At 38.9% G+C, this 20,124-nt stretch overlaps 1 protein-coding gene across 2 annotated transcripts in view; it reads right to left on the bottom strand.

Moving 5' to 3' along the window:
- Positions 1 to 7,432: 7,432 nt before the first annotated feature.
- WDR7 (WD repeat domain 7) overlaps positions 7,433 to 20,124 on the bottom strand; it is a 359,997-nt gene continuing 347,305 nt past the window's right edge. For both annotated transcript variants that reach the window (XM_032802575.2, XM_032802574.1), the window contains 2 exons: positions 18,892 to 18,996; positions 7,433 to 10,373 (listed from right to left, as the gene is read on the bottom strand). In XM_032802575.2, coding sequence (XP_032658466.1) covers positions 10,170 to 10,373; positions 18,892 to 18,996 — 309 coding nt within the window. In that variant the 3' untranslated portion in view covers positions 7,433 to 10,169. The remainder of the gene's footprint in view (positions 10,374 to 18,891; positions 18,997 to 20,124) is intronic.

The following is a 20,124-nucleotide window of genomic DNA, read 5'->3' as shown; positions in this document are numbered from 1 at the left end:
GTTGACTCCTGCCTCCATTTGGCCCAGAATGTCAGCCTCCATCGCTTGTTATATGGCCAAATAAGCACCTTTGTGTTTTCTCCCCTGCTGCCCTTCACACCTGGAAGAATCTCCCTGTTATGGGATGTAAAGACCCCATGCTGGCCTGGCAACCAAAACGTTGATGTAGAAGCCACCAGCCTTACAACAGCTGGGAGAATAAAAACACTGAGAAGCAGAGAGGTGGAATGGCTGTCAGAGGAACAAGCGGACTAGAGAAAGTCCTGCCAGCAAGCTGGTGAGGAGCCACCCAGAGACAATGCCCCAGAGAAGGGATGACCAGAACTACAGGCTGGAGAAGCCTACAGAATCAATTATCCCACTTTCATTAAACTCTCTGGTACTTAAGCCCTATATTTCTCTGAACACTGTTTGCCTTCTCTGGACAATTTTTGTTTTGGGTGGGTTCTTCTTGAGATGGGGTGATCAAAACCAAATGCAGTATTTGAATTGAGGAAGTACCATTTTGTTAATATACAGACCTAGACAGATTAAATACAGATCTAATTGAACACATTCACCTTCCATATGAGTCCCGGAACAGTGTTTAAATAAGATCAGTCTTGGCAAGCTGTGCACTGCAGTATGTTGGCTTTAACTGAGTCCCTTTACAAGGTGACCATGATGTAGGTAGGACTGCTCTTGGTGACAGGGCAACTCTTCTGGGTTAGCTCAAGATCTCATGGCTACCCATGACGACAGGGAACCAGGGCTTTCTGGATCCATTCATAGCTGGCCACACTCAAGGTCTCTGTTTGGACTGTGTCTAGAGATCTGCAATGTTGTCATGGACCAACCACTGCTATCTTCATTTTGGTGTCAGGATGTAACCTTTCCTGCCAGGATCTGTTTTAATAATCTGTCCGTAGAAGCTGATATGCTTTAAAAGTATCAACAGCATAAATCTAGCACTAATCCAACTAATGGCATCTTTGAAGGCTTATGCCATTCAGGAGATGAAGAGAAGGCTCTTGCCTCCCCCAACCAGGACCAGCTCTAGACACCAGCAAACCAAGCACGTTTTTTTTTGCTTCAGCAGTTGAGCTCTCAGAGGTTTTTTGTTTTGGCTTGGGGTGTGAAAAAGTCTAGAGCTGGCCCTGCCCCCAAGAGTGTCCATAAAGCCCTGAATGGTGAAAACGTTGCAGGGGGTGAATGACCTGGTTAATTCTACTTGGCTGTCACTGTCTTGTTATGTCATATTTCTTTTCTTATAAAGAATTTTCATGCTACTGATAAAATCACTCAGGTCTGGACTGAGCTGTTTGCTTCTGTCAAAATGGCAGAGCAGTATCTAGATGGGACAAATGCTACTCCTCAAGACAAGCCACACCATAACCTCACCCACAATCAAAAAAGACTCTGCTCTCTAATTGTTGAGATGGTAGAATCTCTCAGTCCTTCTAGGCTCTTCAGTGCTACTAGTCACTCAGCTAGCAACAGCTACTCAAAATGTCTTCCTACAGCTGGCCTCTTATTGATGCATACCTGGTTACAGAGATCGATTTTTTTTTTTTTTTTAAACTCCAGCCTTGTGTTTTGCAGTGTATCGTGCCTGGAAATGATTGCCGCTGTCTCACTTCATTGTTCCTGCCTGTTAAACAAGGAGGTTAATGTAAGCATCTCACGCTGGTGCTCTGGGTACTACATTAGCTCCCTGCAACTTCTAGATTAAATTCATAATCTTTTGATCTTGATTTTCAAGGCTCTGAATGGCTGGCCCCAGCTACCATGGGTGTGCCCCTCGGCTCACAATCAAGGACTATTGCAGCACAACTGTGTAGTCATAAACAACAACAGAACCTGTCAACAACAAAAATGAGACTTGGAAGCAAAGAGGAGAAAGAACCAATCACTTGTGTTTAGGCTTTTCCTAGATTTTATATCATTTTGTTAAGATGCTTAAGATTTCACAGCATGAGTGCATGGACAGATAAGGTGTCAGTCTAAGGCATATGGACCCAGTGCTTCTTTCACTTATCCCAGCATAAATCAGGAATAACTTCACTGATGACAACAGAGCTAACAGTGTAAAACTGGCGGGAGAAAAATCAAAGCTTATTGGGTTTTTATTTTAAGGCGGACAATGTCCCTTTCATACCATTTTCCACTGTGCAAAATGAGTTCAAATTAAAAAGTTTTGCAAATGGAACAAATCTCCTTGTAGATGCCACTCCAGCCTTCATTTAAAAAATAAAATCAACAAAAAAGCAATGTTGCTCCACAGGAAGGTTTCACCTTTTAATTTTTCATACAAGATAAATTTTTGATTTCCAGATATTAGAAAACAAGGGAATTTCCCCATGAGGCTTGCAGTTCAAAGAACACTCTTTGGACGACTGTTGCCATAAAGTGTTAATTCATTATACTGCAGACTCAAATGCTACAATACATATTTTTACCGCTGCTTTTCTTCAGACAAATTTATTATTGTTATTTTCTTAAGTCTTGGCTCTTTGCTAAGAGCTGGGCACTGCCAGAACAGTTTACTTAATGCACAGGAAAATCCCCCTCGCAAGCAGTTGCTTTATATTGTTTGGTCTGCTGAGCACCGAATTCACTGTGGCCCCACCAATTTCTCCTAATGCTGCCCAATTTTGTCTTATTTTAGTTTAACTCATCATTATTAAAAGTTTTACATTTTGAAGTTAGACAATATAAATAGGACAAGCTTGTGTACTCTTCGGAGCTACTTGCTAATGTCAGAAATTCAAACATAGGAATGACCTGCATGGCTGAAAGATTTCATTTGCAAAGTAAGATCAACTTAAATTTTTTATATAGTTGATGTGCAGGCCTCAGCTGTGCCTGCTGTTCACATTGGCTGCCAACTGCTTTGCAAAGCTTTGAACTGAAACTCTGCTGAAATTAATTGCTATAACTTCAAAGGCACACTTTTGAAATTTGTCATTTGTTCTCAGTGTTGCTATATATTTCTTCCCACACTGTTTTCCTGCTCTGGGTGTATATATACATTTGCTAAGCTCCAGTGTGCTGTTCCTATGTTCCAAAGGGAGCAGGCTGAAATGACAGTCATGTTTTCTATTCCAACGTAGGAAGGGAAGAGGGAAGATGGCAGTGTCACAAAGTTGTATTGTTTGTGGTTTCCTAGGCAAGATGGGCTTGATTTGAGTGGGTAGGAGGGTGGAGAAGATGGAGCGTGTGCATGACTCTTCATAAATTCTATCCTTTAAACAGGAAAGAAATATGTGCGATAGACTTTGATAATTGTAAGAATCATAGATGCTCTTCAGTGAAACCAAGACCTTGTTCACAACTGAAAACGTTTGAAACTAGCCTCGCAGCATTGTGAGGAGTAACAGTTTTTTTTATTTCTGGAAACCACTTGAAATCTAACCTGAGGTCACAAGTGAAATTAATTAGATGTTCACAAGCTCATCATCTATCAGCTTGTGGTCTAAATCAGAGAATTGCCTCACACAGATACACTACAAGACATCAACAAGAAAACAATTTGAACTTGGAGGAGCCAGTATAGCTGGGTTGCTAGCTACATAAGGGACAAAAGGTCAAGTTGCCAGTAGCATTTGGGCTTATAGCAATACTCTTGCTGCAATGCAGTACTTGGGAAATGCTACGCTGTCAAAGGTGCTGTCCATCAGATGATGTATTCAACTTGGGACTCTTCTGTTGGTCTCTGTTGATAATTAAAGCTTCCTCAGCATTTACCACAGAGGACAGGGAATAACTTTGGTTCTTCTCCAATACTCCCCGTTAACAAAATAGGTTCTAAATGTGTGAGATGTTAACCATACAAAGGTTCCTCCATTTAGTTGCAGACATTAGCCTACTTGTAAAGGGTTTATTTTATTTTTATTAAAACAGGCACTATATAAGACCCAACTCTACACATTTCTAAAATGTTCTTTTTCAGGCTTTGGATTTATCCTCTAAGCTTGCACTGCAGTTTTCTGTATTATCTGGTTAACATGCCTTGTAAAGTCATTTCCAAAGGCTTTAAAAGCCTTTTACTTAACACTTTTGTGAAGTATATACTATAACTATAGTGATATTTGCTTGAGAGTTTTGATTGTGCTCTAATGGGTATATTCTTATCTTAAAGTTTTGAGAATTAAGCCACCATCCAAATGAGAACATAGCTCTTTAATGTTTTAACTAAAACAGAGCAAGATGTGTTTAAATGCATCTGAGTCAGCTGCGAGGGATGTCCATTGTCTTCAAGAAATCTACACAATGTAAAACTGTAGCATCATGCTATTTGGCAAAATCTTTGATGGATACATTTCATGCAATTTAGCTTGTGCCAACCTCCGTAGTTTGCATTTTGAAGCAGCCGTGTTTTCAGGTGTGATTGACAGACTTTGAAGAGGATATTTAACACCAATTATGAGGGAAATCCTGCCCCTACTGAAGTCAAGGGAGTTTTATCACCGACAAACATTCAATGGGCCAGGATTTTCACCTTATGGATTTATGAGATTTAGAAGCAAGAATTCCATACACTACACTTGAAATGAGGCTCTTTTTACCTGCACAGGGATGCCACAGAAGCACCAACACAGTGGCATACAAAAGTAGGCAAGGCATGCCTTTCTTTCTGTTTGATGTAACTAAGTGCAACAAGCCTGAAAAGTTTAGTGTAATTTTTTATACAATTTTTTTGGCTGGACCATCTGTGATGCTGTTAGTATTACGTACCATTAGATATAGCCATTAAGGAATTTGCACCAATTCACACTGAGTATCATGTGGGAGATAACGTGCTTATGTAATTAACAAAGCATAAATATACCATCCCTTATCTCAATTGGCTTTTTTCCCCCCTCAGCCTTCATTCATGCTCTTGTAGTCTGTATGCCACAGAAATCCCTCCCTTGATCCTCTCTGCCGCTTCAGCTGCCTCTGCCCTTTTACCTCCAAGGTTCTAGAGTGTGACCCTCATACCACTGCCTTGAAGGTCCCCCGATCACCCCCAAAACCTTCTAATCAACTTTTTGTCATTCAGTGTAGCTGCCCTCACTAACTCTATTACTAGCCTCTTCCTGACCAACTTCCAGCACTACACGCTCCTCCATCTGAGCCTTGTGACAGTCATTCACTCCCTCCTGAACTTGCTCTGCCCTTGGAAGTCATAATCCTGTTTCCTCCCCTCTATACTTTTGTTTCCTTTACATGTTCACAAGCCAATTCTTTCTGTCCCCCTACCATAAAAATCCTTATCTCTGGCTTGCCTCACTTCAATTTCTCTCTTCACTATATGTTCCATTCTATGCATCCGATGAAGTGGGCTGTAGCCCACGAAAGCTTATGCTCAAATAAATTTGTTTTAATTTCTAAGGTGCCACAAGTACTCCTGTTCTTTCTGCGGATACACATTAACACGGCTGCTACTCTGAAACCTGTCACTTCAACTTGCATTCAGATCACGGTCTATCATACACTCCCTCCTCTCTCCAGGCTGTACAAAACACTGCTGTACTCTAGACAACATTTAATGACAGGGCTATTAGGCTTTGTAGTAAATGTCCCCATGCACAAATTTGATCGTTTACTTTATTCTGAACTGCAATTTTTTTCATGTAAAACTAGTCTTCATATGGTATCTCACCTCTGAGTTAAAGGTGTGGATTCATGTCCAATCCTAGGATTTGAATTTATATTCCTAATCAGTACCAACACTGCAATACATGTATAAGCCTTTGGATCCTTCTATATTCTATCTGTTTCTGCTGGTTGTCCGTGCTAAGGATTCTATAATACTTTACAAATGTGTAGGGGAAATTCCATTCCATCTCTCAATACCATTGATTATAAAGGTAAGAGCTATCACTAAAGACAAAATGGTTGCTCCATTTGCCTAATTGGTCTCCGCACAACCAGCAAGTAATTAGTTGATTTGTAAAGCAGCTTTGGTGTAAAAAATGTGCTATAGAAATTTAAAAAATTCTATATGGTGCACACCATATATAAAACCAGATATTAAATTACCCAAGAAAGAAAATATTGCTGCATAAATGACAAATATTGATCATTTCGCATCAAAATGAAATCATGCCAAATCATAAATAATAAAAGTGCTTGACTATAGATATATAGCAGGTAGTAAGCAGATTTACCACATAATTAAAGTGCTTAAGGCAAAATACAGACTTCCGGTATTTTCTAATTTCTAGTAAATCAGGGTAAGCTGGTAAATTCTGAGATCACTTAATTTAAAAGTATATTTACAAGCTAAATCTACCTGTAGTCTTTATTCTGTAAAGTAAACAGTAAGGAAACAGTGTGCATCTAATTTTTGAAATTCTTCTGGCTTTTCTTTTTGACCTTTGGTATTTGTATGTATCGACGCTTTCTCTAAACCATTGTACAAAAACACCTTGAAGTGTCAAGCTTTAAAAATGAGTCTTCGTTTCTCTTTCTCCTGTGCAGCTTGGATTATCTTGGCCTTGTCAAAATACATTCTCTAGTTAGAGGTTGAAAATATTTCCCTCCTGGCTCCTAAGTATTGATTTTTCAACACTCAACTCTGTCTGTCAGCTGAAGAGGTGAAAGGTGAAAGTTCATCCAGCACTGCCTGGCTTTACCTTCCTATTAATGTCATGCCCTTTCCACATTTGATCAGTTTATGTGATCACCAACACAACTGTTTTTGAGCATATTTTACCTATGAGAAAATATTTAAGTCATGAATGATTTTAACACACACACCTTGAAAACTGAGTCCTCAAATATGTTGCAACCAACTCCTTTTGTGTTTATCTGTTTTTTTGAAATCTTGTTATGTAAATGATTGACTCAATTCAAACTGTACTATCTTATCTGAACACTAAGAGAAAGATTACATTTACTGCTTATGCTGTAAACCTTTTTAAGCAATAATGATCAATTTTGTTATTCCTGCTCAAATGGAATCATGCTCTTTTACTACGGGGGATGCAAATTCAAATCCAAAATATTATTACACTAAACAAATTTAATAATCTCAGCTCAGCTCCCAATGGACAGTAAGCCATGTGAGAAAATCTCGATGCATAATTTGGTTCAATTACTCTCTCTCTTAAGAGAGATATAGGACTGGAATAACAAGAAGAGAGTGTAGCTTTACACATATTACAGACGGTGTTGTTGAGGTTCTGGAAGATCATCATTCTCTTTAACTGGTTGACTCACACTGTTCTCATAGACAGAAGAGATAATGGCTTTCCTTCAGCACTTTCCGACTTCCTTTTTTGTTAAGGAGGCCTTGAGTTTCTTGAATATGAATCTTCATCCAACTTTGTGAAAAGTAACCTTATTCAAATAAATGTAAGAATTTATTTCTGTGGATAAGAAAAATAAAAATGAATGTCAAGTAAGTCATGGAACTAAGGATGCATTACATCACAGTTGGGATGATAATATAGGAACAATGTCCTTCAATACTATTCAGTTTTTATTTCACAAACATATGTACATAGCATTAGTACATACAGTAGCATTTAAGTGGAATCATCAAGAAATTTCTTGAGAGGCAAACATTTTCATCATTTACCATACACAGTGACTTCAATCATTACAACATTTTCATACAGTTATCTCATCATGTCATCTTTAGCTTGTAAACCGCCAATAAAGCCACATATGTCTCCACATTTACAAGGACAAGTCCAAATACAGTACTAACAAATCAATAAAATACTAAAAGCTTACACTGGAATGACAACACAAATTTTACTGCAGTGCTGAGAAATCTAATCTGTGATGAAATTTGGGAGTAGGGTTGACAAAGTCACTGAAAGGGAGATTTGCGTTTAACTAATGTGCAAATATTAGTTAAGCAGTGAGATAATCTATTTCCATTCACTAAGCATTACTGCATTTTCTAGCCAAGTAACACTAACTCCACATTAGATTGTAATCCTGACTGTTGCGCTAGATGTATTGTATAAAACATTTGCAGAAGTTATCATAATCTTCTGAAAATTTTGCTAATTTAGCTTTTGCTACATTTAACTATTGTTCAATACTGGAAGTAGATTGCCCCCTTTCTTCTACAATTTTTTGTAATCTATTAAATTTATAGTTTAAAGCAAACTTTTTATTATACGTGTAATGCAAGATATTTTACTGCATACTAAAGAAAATCTTCTTTAGCATACCCATTGCTAATGTGTTTCCATTTAGCTTTTAAAAGTAAACATATACGTACTTGAAAAATATTATAACATATGTAAATATGACTTTGGAATGCCTATGGGAGAATGAATAAAATGTACCTTTTTATTTTCCTCATATGCCTATACTTAAATGTAGCACTATAGCATTCGATTCTACAGACAAATTGTGTATATGCTGTGTATTTCTTTGCTTCTTGTCATGGAGGTCTACATATATCTCTCTTTATAAATACAATGTACATGCATGTTGTATAAGTTTACTTTAAAGAAAAGCATCAAAAATTCTACTACAGAATTTTACCACCACTATATACTACAGCCTTGCCATAGTTGGAAAGAATAAAATTTACAGCAATATGAGATAAACATTCCTAATGGTCTTAATTTCTTACTTTGTTCGTAAAAATTATAGTAAACAACAGATATGTTGATTCTGGACTGTAGATCCTACTTTCATGTATAGTGTACTGTACAGACTGCCTCTAGAAAAAAATGCACTTGAAATTTAGAAGCCATTATTTTCTTTGTTCATTTATTCCCATTCTGTTGGATTTTCTGGCAAGTACCACCTTTAGCTTTATGTGTCATCACTTAATGTGAGCCTTCTCTCTTTCGTGAGCTTTCCAGACAAAAATGGCAAAGAAACTAAAAGCTGTACAAACACTTACATTAATACATTTAAATAAAATAGTATTTTTTGGATTTTTTTTTTTACTTTACACATAAACCAGCATATTTTTCACATTATTAGATAATTCACAAAATTAGATATGTAAGAAAGAGGGAAAATGTGAACAATGACAACATTACAGAAGAATTGTCTTACTGGGGAAAATGTTTAAATATACTGGACTCAAATAACAACTAACTCACCTTTTACATATTTGCCATAACTTTTCAGTTGCTCAATATCAATGATATCTGTGTTTCCATCAAGCATATTTGCATTTTTACTCCTCAATCCTTCAATGAAGCCAAACTGTGAGTTTGCAACACTGCAATAATTTATACAGCAACAGGATGTGATGGTATAAATGCAGGATTCTCATTTCCCTACAAGTTCCAGCACCAGTGGGAAAGAGAAAGCTCTTTTTAAAATATAAATATCTGCAGTAGAAGCAAAAGGAATACAGAAAAAAAACACACCTTTGTGCATAAGTATTCTTTTTTTCAAGTTTCCTTTCCCCTTCTTTAAGACATTCTTGGTATTTACATGTTGACTGCTCAATTCTTTCTTCCAGGTCACAAAAACAATGACCTAGTATGCCATAACTTCGAATTCAATCAAGAATTTAAACTTTATATGAGGAAAAATGCTCCTTCAAAATGAGAACAAAGGCTACACTTGTCCTGAAAACCTAATTCCTCATATACTTTCTCATGAATCCCATGGCAGTTATCCCCAAGAAGCTAACTGCTAAAGCCTATGACACCTCACCCAATGATCACCCTATAGTCACTAGAAGAAAGCACATGTAAACATAGAACCTTTTTGGTAAACAATAAGATTCTTTAAGAACTTCAAAAGGAAATAATATTTATAATTAGGACTGCTCTGCATTACTGCAGTCTAAAATGCAAAAGTAACTTGATTCAGCCCAACTTCAGAGATTGGGGTATGATTCCTGAAAATGCTGATCTAGTCTAGCAGTGCAACCTCAGTGTTACTGATTTTTTTCAGCTTCTGTTGCACCAAACAACAAGAGCATTCCCAATAGCCATCTTCGTCCCTCCTATTAACAGCAAGGAAAAACTACATGATGATAGAATAACCTCACTTGGTTGAGCTAGTGGGCATACCTCTGAATCAATAGCTGGCACAAGCAAGATTCTGCCCTAGGGAACCATGCAGAAATGTTGCAGTCTGGCTGGTTCCACTGGATGATTTATATAGGCACTGGTATGGGTAATCCAGTGTTACAAAAGAACAGAGAAAGAGAATTACAGGGAATTTTACAACAAAAAAATGTATTTCTAGCAATAGAGAGCCTGACTCTAGACCGTAAATCGATGTTCTTTGCCATCATGAGCCATAAGAATAACATTGCGATTGGAAGTCCAGATCAGCCGTGCCAGTTTGAGTGCATTGTGTGAACCTGGTGAGGCAGGCTGGACAGGAGGCACCTGGTATGTTTTAATACAGCGGAGCTGAGGTGCAGAATTCAGCATTCCAATACTTCCCAAAAGAGAGGTGTTCATCTGCAGCAACAGAAAAAGAGAGAGTCAACACTGAAACCAAAGGGTTTCTTGTGAAGAATAATTTAATGTGAAACAAAGCCTTTTCTCTTTTTTTACAGAAAACTTTTAATAATACCTGCCAGTACCAGCAACGTGGCTGCCCTCTCTAATGACCTTCAATTAAAATTGCATTTAGTTAACCAAAAAACACTGTTTCTTAAACTAAAGAGATGCTGAGAATCTAAGCAGTATGTTTGCAAATGCTTAATTAACTATACACAACTCTGAAAAATGAAACTAGTTGTGCTAAATTTAGTAGTGAATATTTTACTGCTTTCCTTTTTCCTACAGATCTTTAGACTTTACATTATCATAAACGACACTTTTACAGCCATATTTTAAAAAGTTCTCCTCCCTTTTTTCCCTGCAAGACATGATGAAAATGATTTTTTTTTAAATTGGACTAAATGGAGAAATAACATACACTCAAGTTTCTGTTTTTTGTAAGTTACAATCTTTTGCAAGGCATGGAAACTCAGCAAAGTTTAGAAACAGATTTAGTGGTAAGAAATTAGTTCCCATCTCACCATTGGACTTTTTAAAATTTCCATTTTCCTTTAATTCTATCTACTTCAAATTAAATAGTGAGATCTGAACCAACGTATTAGCTTAAACCTATAATGAAGTCTATCACTTAACATATTAAATAAAAAGTATCACCTACAACTTCTTTATATTCATTTAACACTATCATTTCAGAACTGCAGTAAGCAATCAAAAATTATAAATTATAACATATTTCTGCTGGAATATATATTTAAACATGTTAAAATCATCACAAAAATTAGAGATGGAAGAGACCTTTTGGATGCTGAAGTATATCTGCATGACAGAACAAGAGTGATTCCAATGCCATAACAGAACTCATGGAAGACTGGTGAATTTCCAGAGGACTGGAGAAGGGCAAATATAATACATCCATCTTTAAAAAGGGGAACAAGAGGGCCCAAGGAATTACAGACCAGTAAACCTAACTTAGTTACTTGGAAAAATACTGGAACAATTTGTAAGCATCTGTAGGATAATATGGTTATAGGAAATAGTCAACATGGATTTGTCAAGAACAAATCATGCTGAACCAACCTAATTTTCTTTGATGGTGTTACTGGCCTAGTGGATGGAGGGAAGTAGTAGATGGGATATATTTTGACTTTTGAAAGGCTCTTGACAGAGTCCCACATGACATTCTCATAAGCAAACTAGGGAAGTGTGGTCTAGATGAAATTACTAATAAGGTGGGTGCATAGGTGGTTGAAAGACTGTACTCAAAGAGTAGTTATCAATGGTTTCCTGTCAAACAGGGAGAGCGTATCTCTAATGGGGTCCCACAGGGGTCAGTCCCGGGTCCAGTACTAGTCAATACTTTCATTAATGATTTGGATAATGGAGTGGAGAATCAGAGAATATCAGGCTTGGAAGGGACCTCAGGAGGTTATCTAGTCCAACCCCCTGCTCAAAGCAGGACCAGTCCCCAGACAGATTTTTGTCCCAAATCCCTAAATGGCCCCCTCAGGGACTGCACTCACAACCCTGGGTTTAGCAGGCCAGTGCTCAAACCACTGACCTATCTCTCCCCTTACCCCTCCCACCATGTGCTTATACAATTTGTGGATGACCCCAAGCCGGGAGGGATCACAAGCACTTGGAAGCCAGGATTAGAATTCAAAACAACCTTGACAAATTAGAGAAGGAGAGTTGTCTGAAATCAACAAGATGACCTTCAGTAAAGATAAGTGCAAAGTACTTCACTTAGGAAGGAAAAATCAAATGCACAATTACAAAATGGGGACTAGCTGGCTAGGTGGTAGTACTGCTGAAAAGGATCTGGGAATTACAGTGGATCACAATCTGAACATGAGTCAATAATGTGATGCAGTTGCAAAAAAGGCAAATATCATTCTGGGGCGTATTATCAGGAGTGTCATATGTAAGACATGGGATGTAACTGTCTTGCTGTATTTGACACTGGTGAGGCCCGGACTGGAGCACTGTGTCCAATTTTGCCACCATTGGAAAGAGATGAATACATTGAAGAAGAGCAACAAAAATGATAAAAGGTTTAGAAAACCTGATGTATAAGAAAAGTTTTTTAAAAAAAAACTCTGGGTTTGTTAGGCTTGAGAAAAGAAGACTATGAGGGGAGAGGGATCTGATAGTCTTCAGATATGTTAAAAGCTATTATAAGAGAGGTCGGTAATCAACTGCTCCCCATGTCCACTCAAGGTAAGACAAGAAGTAATGGGCTTAATCTGCAACATGGGAGATATTAGGAAAAACTTTCTAACTCAAAGTAGTTGAGAGCTCTGGAACAGGTTTCCAGGGAGGGTGTGGAATCCCCACAATTAGAGGTTTTTAAGAACCAACTGGACATACACTTGTTCAGGATGGTCTAGGTTTACTTGGTCCTGCCTCTGTGCAGGAGGGCTGGACTTGAGAACCTCTCAAGATGTCTTCCAGCCCTACATTTCTATGATTCTGTGATAATCTTTCAAAAAACAACAACAAAAGTTTCACCTTCTTTCTGGTATTTATATCAACAAAATATTAAGAGCTGAAACCTTTAAAGATATCTGTTGATCTATATTATTTGAAAAACTGGCTAATATTTTTGAATGATATTTTGTTATATGTTTTAAAAATAAGAAAAACTCCCTCAAAAACTTCCATACTCTTAAATGCTCCAATACTCTTGAAAGCTTCCCCATATAAAAATGCATTAGGCTGCCAGGATTTCTATACAATAAGTAGATGACGGTCCAGCTGTATACCTAGGATGGGGCACATGAAACCTAGGCAAATCTTAGGACATTTAAGATGTGTTATTGCTGACACCATGTTCTGAATTCTGATCAGTACAAAATATAAGCCATTACTTTTTCTAGTCCTTCTCAGCAGCAGAATGGTGTCAGAGAGTGTAAATCATGGCATCTCTAGCAGGGAGCATGCAAGCACCACTGACATTTTCACAATTTAAATCATCTTGAGTAATAACCCTTTTAAGATGACTAATGTTACTGATTTTCCTGCATTAATAATAGTGCCGAACAGAACACAGAGGGGAAAAAAATCACTAGTGCACGAGGTCACATTTTAAAACTAAATGCATAGGTACATTTAACTCTTTATGTAAAAGCCAGCTTAACATGAATGGATTTACACACAGTAAAATCTGGCAATTCACATTTTTAAACCTGTGCCTGAGTTTGAAGATTTTTTAAGTGAGGTTCCTTTTCGATGATTCTATGTAAAAGATCAAAATCAACAAACCTGATTGCTTTCCCAGGTAGTTAAACTAAGTATATGTACTGATGGTTGAACATTTTTACTGTTTTTATTCACTATTTCAGAAAGTACAATATATGATGGATAATAATTCAGTATGTTTTGTGGCATGTACTGTATTACTGAATGACACACAGAAAATTGTGGAAAATTAAAAAAACCATTAACTAATGTCTGCAGGCATACTAGGTCCAATCTTGTAGTCTTACTGATGGCAAAACTCCCACTGTCTTCAATGGCTATTTTGCCTGCATGAACTGCAGGATCAAGCCCACTGTTTTTCAGATAACGATTATTTAAGTTTATAATTTAAAAACACTTTTACATCCTTTGGCCATTTGAGTTGGTTTTCCTATTTAAATGCACATGTTTTAAAACTCTTAATGACATGTAAGGTACACGTGAATGTTAATTTCATAAAAATATGAATGGAAACTAGATGTAAAGCAATTAATACCTCAATACATTAATGCCAAATTTTTTTTCTTTTAGAATTACATATGAATTGATTGCACACGAAAGCTAGGGACAGGTTATGCATAAATGAGGGTAGTGCTGTACACATTTCCCCATCCCGCTTTGCCAACAAATCTTTACCCTGACTGGCAATTTCCTTCCTTTTGTCTCTTGGGTTCTGCCAATCATGCTAAACTGAGTGCTGATGTTTTGCTACGATCAAAGGGGAACTAAACTGCAACTACTAAAATCCTTTATACTGGTGATCTGAAATAGAATTTGAACTCTTAGCTCCAGAGGAAAAAAGGGATTGAGCAGCCCAAATCTACCCCATCACCTAGCCCAACTGCAAAGTCTTTTAATGAAAAAAAAAAGTCTAAAGAGATAAGGCTCAACTTTGCATAGGGTTCTGTTCTTGTGCCCTTCGCAGGATTAAAAAAAAACATAAGAAAGAAAAAGATTGTTCAAACTATTAATTTAAACTCGAAAGGGTAGGGACGCTTTTTATAAAGTGCACAGTTCACTTTTGGTCCTAAATAATATAAATATATATTAACAATAATAAGAATTTTGATTAAAATACTGAGATCAAATTCTTAAGCCTTAACATAAAAATTAATTTAAAGGAAATAAAAACAAACAAACAAAAAAACCCCCAAACATCTGCTTAGAGGGCCTACTCACTAAGTGCAGGCTCTTATTTGGTCAATCATCAATGTACCCTTACATCTACAGGACATCAATACAAGCTATGAAAGTATGGGTATTTTATTAAGAATAAAGTATTAATCCATGAAGTTTCAAACTTAAGAACGTTCTCGAGTTACCTAGAGGTTACACATTTTTAGTGCGCACATGAACAAAAAACACAGTACAGTAACCCCTTGCTTAACGTTGTAGTTATGTTACTGAAAAACGCTACTTCAAGTGAAACAATGTTAAGTGAATCCAATTTCCCCATAAGAATTAATGTAAATAGGGGGGTTAAGTTCCAGTGAAATAATTTTTTTGCCAGACAAAAGACTACAGACACACACACACACACTCTACAAGTTTTTTAAAAACAATATAATACTGTACACAGCAATGATGATTGTGAAGCTTGGTTGAGATGGTGGAGTCAGAGGGTGGGATATTTCCCAGGGAATGGCTTACTGCAAAATATTGAACTAGCACTCAGCTGAGCCCTCAAGGGCTAACACATAGTTGTTAATGTAGCCTCACACTCTACAAGGCAGCACGAATGGAGGGAGGGGAGACAGCATGGCAGAGAGAGATAGAGACACACATTCTGTGTGTGAGAGAGACAGACGTGCATTGCCCCTTTAAGTACGCTGACCGCACTCTAAGTACATTGCCTTTTAAAGTAGATCAGCAAGTTGAGACAGCAGCTTCCCCCAGCAAGCTTCCCCCGTCCTGAGCCCTGTTGTGTCATTCCCCCCTTCCCACCACTCTGGGGCAGGAGCAGAGGGGGGGGGAGGGGGACACCCTGACATTAGCACCCCTCCTTCCCCCCTTGCACAGTAAGTAGGTGGTTCCTGGGAGCAGCTCCAAGGCAGAAGGCAGGAACAGCACATGGCAGTGGTGGGAGGGACAGCTGAACTGCCTGGCAAATTGATAGCCTACTGGGCAGCTGACGCACAGGGAGGGAACTTAGGGGAGCTGATAAGGGGGCTTCCGGTCGACCCTGGTTCCAAGCCCCCACCAGCTAGCTCCAACGGGCTGCTCTTTCTGCAAGCACTGGACAAAGCAGGTGGCTGCCAATGTTATAAGGGAGCATTGAACAACTTTAAACGAGCATGTTCTCTAATTGATCAGTGACGTAACAACGAAACAACGTTAATGGGGACAAATTATGTGAGGAGTTACTGTAATACTCACCTTACATTTAAAAACAGTAATACAAAGATATATTATTATTATTTATGTAGGGGCACTGGTAATCACAGACATCATCACAGATATAAAATATAAACAGAGGAGGGTGGTCTAATGGATAGGTGTCATAAATAGATAGCTAAGGGTTAATGTTTCTTTCACCTGTAAAGGGTAAACAAAGAGAACCAAACACCTGACCAGAGGACCAATCAGGAAACAGGATTTTTTCAAAGCTGAGGGAGGGAATGTTTGGGTCTGTGTCTTTTGTCCAAATGATGAAAGTGGCAGAAAAGCAAGAAAGCACTGTAAAGGGGAACGAAAACCCCAGGGGCACCGACAATAAACCCTAACAACGAGGGCAACCCAAACCCCACCTACAACCCAAGGAAAGCCACAGACACCCTATTCTTCCACCTCACCAGTCTCCAGTAACTCACCTCGACCCAGTGACCCGTCAGCTGGAAAATGCTATAAGTGTAATGAACTGGGACATATGCTACTGGGGGAAGACTTGGCCAACCAGGTGAAGCGGGCCAAGAGAGTGGGAATAGTTAACACACAGCAAGCCAGGCAAGCTTCCACAGGGAACCCGTCTGTGTTACCAGAAACCCAGACGAGAGGTAGTGGACCGGATCCCCCTGCCAACGGCTGAACAGCCACAGCACCTCCAGTCCAGGACCGAACTGGAAACAGCAACCAGCACCAGCACCAGCAGTTGCAACACATCTTCAACCTCGCACGCCAGAGGGGGCCAGCGAGCCTGAACTCGCAGAACCAACAGACAACTATACCGAAGAGGCTCAGCCAGAGCCTGAAATACCACCAGGTGCACAGCGGAGAGCGGTTCAGCGCAACAGAAACACCCCATCACTTACATCGCTTCCAGAGGGACAAGCCAAGTCCACAGTCTGAGAAGAACTGGTATCCCCAGCCTCAAAGGAACAGTTCCAGACTGAGCAGGAAGCAGATGACAGCTTCAGAAAGCTTGGGTGGCAGCACGGAGCAACCCACCGCCTCTCAGCTTTCTATCCGATCCCGGTTTGTTATAGACCAAGGACTTTATACAAGGAGATTCTTTCTGGTGGACACCAGGAAGAATGGCAGCCGCAAAAACGTGTTGGTGGTTCAACTACGTACCGGGGGAAGCTCTTAAGCTTAGCCCATGATCATCCCAGTGGCCATGCTGGGTGAACAGAACAAAGACAGACTGGGGAAGTTCCTTCCACTGGGAGGGGATGGGCAAGGATGTTGCCAGTATGTCGGTCTTGTGAGGTTGTGCCAAAGAGTGGGAAGAGCCCCAAGATCTGGTCAAGGCCCTCTCCAGCCACTCCCATAAATTGAGGTCCCATTTCAGCGAGTAGCTGTGGATATTCTGGGTCCTTTCCAAGAAAGACGCCCAGAGGAAAGCAGTACGTACTGACTTTCATGGACTTTGCTACTCGATGTGCGGAAGCAGTAGCTCTAGGCAACACCAGGGCTAAAGCGGTGTGCCAGCCCTAACAGACATTTTGCCAGGGTAGTGGCCCTTCGATATCCTCACGATTCAGGATCTAATTTCCTGGCAGGCACCATGAAAAGGAAACCTGTGGGACAATGGGGTTGGGGGAAATCACTTAGTTGCCCCCCACCCCCGTACCACCATCAAAACCAATGGCCTGGTCGCAACACAGGGCTATTGCTTAAAGAAAAATATGAATAAACAGCCTTATTCAAAAAGAGATACAATTTAAACATTCCAGCAACTACACACATTGAAGATACAAAAAAACCAACAACAGCCTATTGTTTTTTCTACTTTTGTACTTACAGCTGTGAAACTGAAGATTAGAAGCTTACAGATAGAAAAAACCCTGTCATAGCTGAGAGCCGGACAAAAGACACAGACCCAAACATTCCCTCTCTCAGCTTTGAAAAAATCCTGTTTCCTGATTGGTCCTCTGGTCAGGTGTTTGGTTCTCTTTGTTTACCCTTTACAGGTGAAAGAAACATTAACTCTTAGCTATCTGTTTATGACAATAGGGTGTTAGCTTCCTGGAACTCAAGGATCCAGGTTCAATTCAGTGCCATGCCACAACCTTCCTATTTGTTTGTTAAAGTTGTGTGGTCTCTCTGTGCCTCAGTTCGCCATTTGTAAATGGGAATAATAGTTCTTCCCTTTTTCACAGATGTATTGTGAGGATATTTTATATATATGTAAAAATTATGACATGCTCAGATAATACTACAGTAATGGGCAATCAGCACCTAAGATAGACAGAGGTCCATACTGCAAGGAGCTTATCCATTAATACATATATTTTTATTCAACTTATATATTTATACAAGTTATAATCTACTTATACAGATAACAGGAATGAATAAATTTGTCAAAATGTTACCCTAAGTAACTAAGGAGCCTAGGTCTAATGTTTAAGTGATTTAGGCATCCAGGGGGCCTAAATCCCATTGATTTTCAATGGTACTTAAACTCCTAAGTGCCTATGTCACTTTTGAAAACGTTACCCTTTATCAGCATGCCTTTGTGAGAGCATCACAGACAGCATGTGAAAAAGAACTAGTGGGGCACTAAAATAAGGGGAAGTAAGAGAAGAACCAGTGGGGAGATATAGCTTTGTATACAGATTGTCCAAAATGACAGCACTGATGTTGTGGTTTCAGCTTTAAGTTTTGGAATTTACTGAGTTTCGGAATGCTTGTGATTTCCGCTATAATGATACATTTTTACCCTTTGTCAGAGGTTACACTAGTACTTAATAACATTTTTTAAAGAAGATCCAAAAAGTTGTCTACAAATGCCAAAACTCAACCTCATTTACAATACTAGCATCGCATATATCTCTTCGCCTTTTGTGTATATTCTTACCTGCCAAAAGGAGATGTGACTGTCTGTGTTGGAATAAGTGGCAAGGTACCGTCCATCAGGAGCAAAAGCCACAGCAGTTATTGGTCCTTTATGGCCATGGATAGTCTAACAAAGAGGAAAAAATGTAGTTTAGAAGATCAATTACTCAGCACCATTGCGGTGCCACACAGACACAAACTGAACACAAAGCTAACAGTGTGTGTATCTATAGAAATGACTTATAAATATAGGTCATAATTGTCAGTTAAAACGAAGTATAGTGAAGAGATCATAGTTTGGCAAACTGAAAACCAAATATAATTTCATTATTTCATATATGAGAGTGAATTTAGTGATAGGGTAAGGTAGCACTGTGACAGCCTGGGAGGCAGAAGGCCTCTCTCTGTGTGTTCTCAGAAGAGGTACAGCATGTATAGCAGCAGTTGAAGCTTCCCCGTGCTACTCCATTGTTGTACATCAGTCCTAAACTAGATACAACAGTAATAAAGTCTCTATGCCATCCTTGCTTTCTCTGCTGAGACTGTTAACAATGATGCCAACTGTTGTGGTTTTGCATACAAGTATGAGAACATTGTCCATTTTCAGGGATTCTGAAGAAATGTTCTGATAGAATAGTAGAAAAAGGTTCAGACTTTCAAAATTATGACCTTAACTAGAAGAAAAGGGAATTATTCTTCTCTTGGTTATTTGTACTAACAGTGCTAAACTCTTGGTTTAAAATATCAGGCATGAGATTCAGAAGCTGACTGTTCAGAAACCTTTGGTGGAACAATTTCAAGCATTTACTTGCCAACCTTCATCTGCTAGGAAGGTGATTTTACTTATACCCGTTATGTTTTGTGGTCAAAAGGGAACTGGCAGTTAGGGAATGACATCCCATCTACAGCTTTATAGTCACATGATCAGCGATTCTTTCTGGTTACCCAGCTTCCAAATTTCATGCCTTATGTTCGAAATCTCAGAGAATTTTTCACCTGTGTCTTGTAAATCTTTGGAGACTGCTAAATTCCAATGAATCTGTAGATATTATTTTTGCATAGCTCCCCAACATTTTCTCCATCCCTGCATAAATATGTGCTATCAAGGATACAGCAGCCTCTTGTGGCAGCTGGTCTAGAGAAATAATGTGGATCCCCATAGCTATTCAGTGAAGACGTCTCCTGCCTATTGCCAGGGGGTCCAGTTGCCGTGTAATGTCGAATTAGGAACTAGATGATAGCAAATTAGGGACCA

The sequence above is a fragment of the Chelonoidis abingdonii genome, chromosome 6, assembly GCF_003597395.2.
Source record: "Chelonoidis abingdonii isolate Lonesome George chromosome 6, CheloAbing_2.0, whole genome shotgun sequence".
Taxonomy (NCBI): Eukaryota; Metazoa; Chordata; order Testudines; family Testudinidae; genus Chelonoidis; species Chelonoidis abingdonii.
Note: the sequence above shows the minus strand (reverse complement) of the source record. Positions and strands in the feature narration are given on the sequence as shown.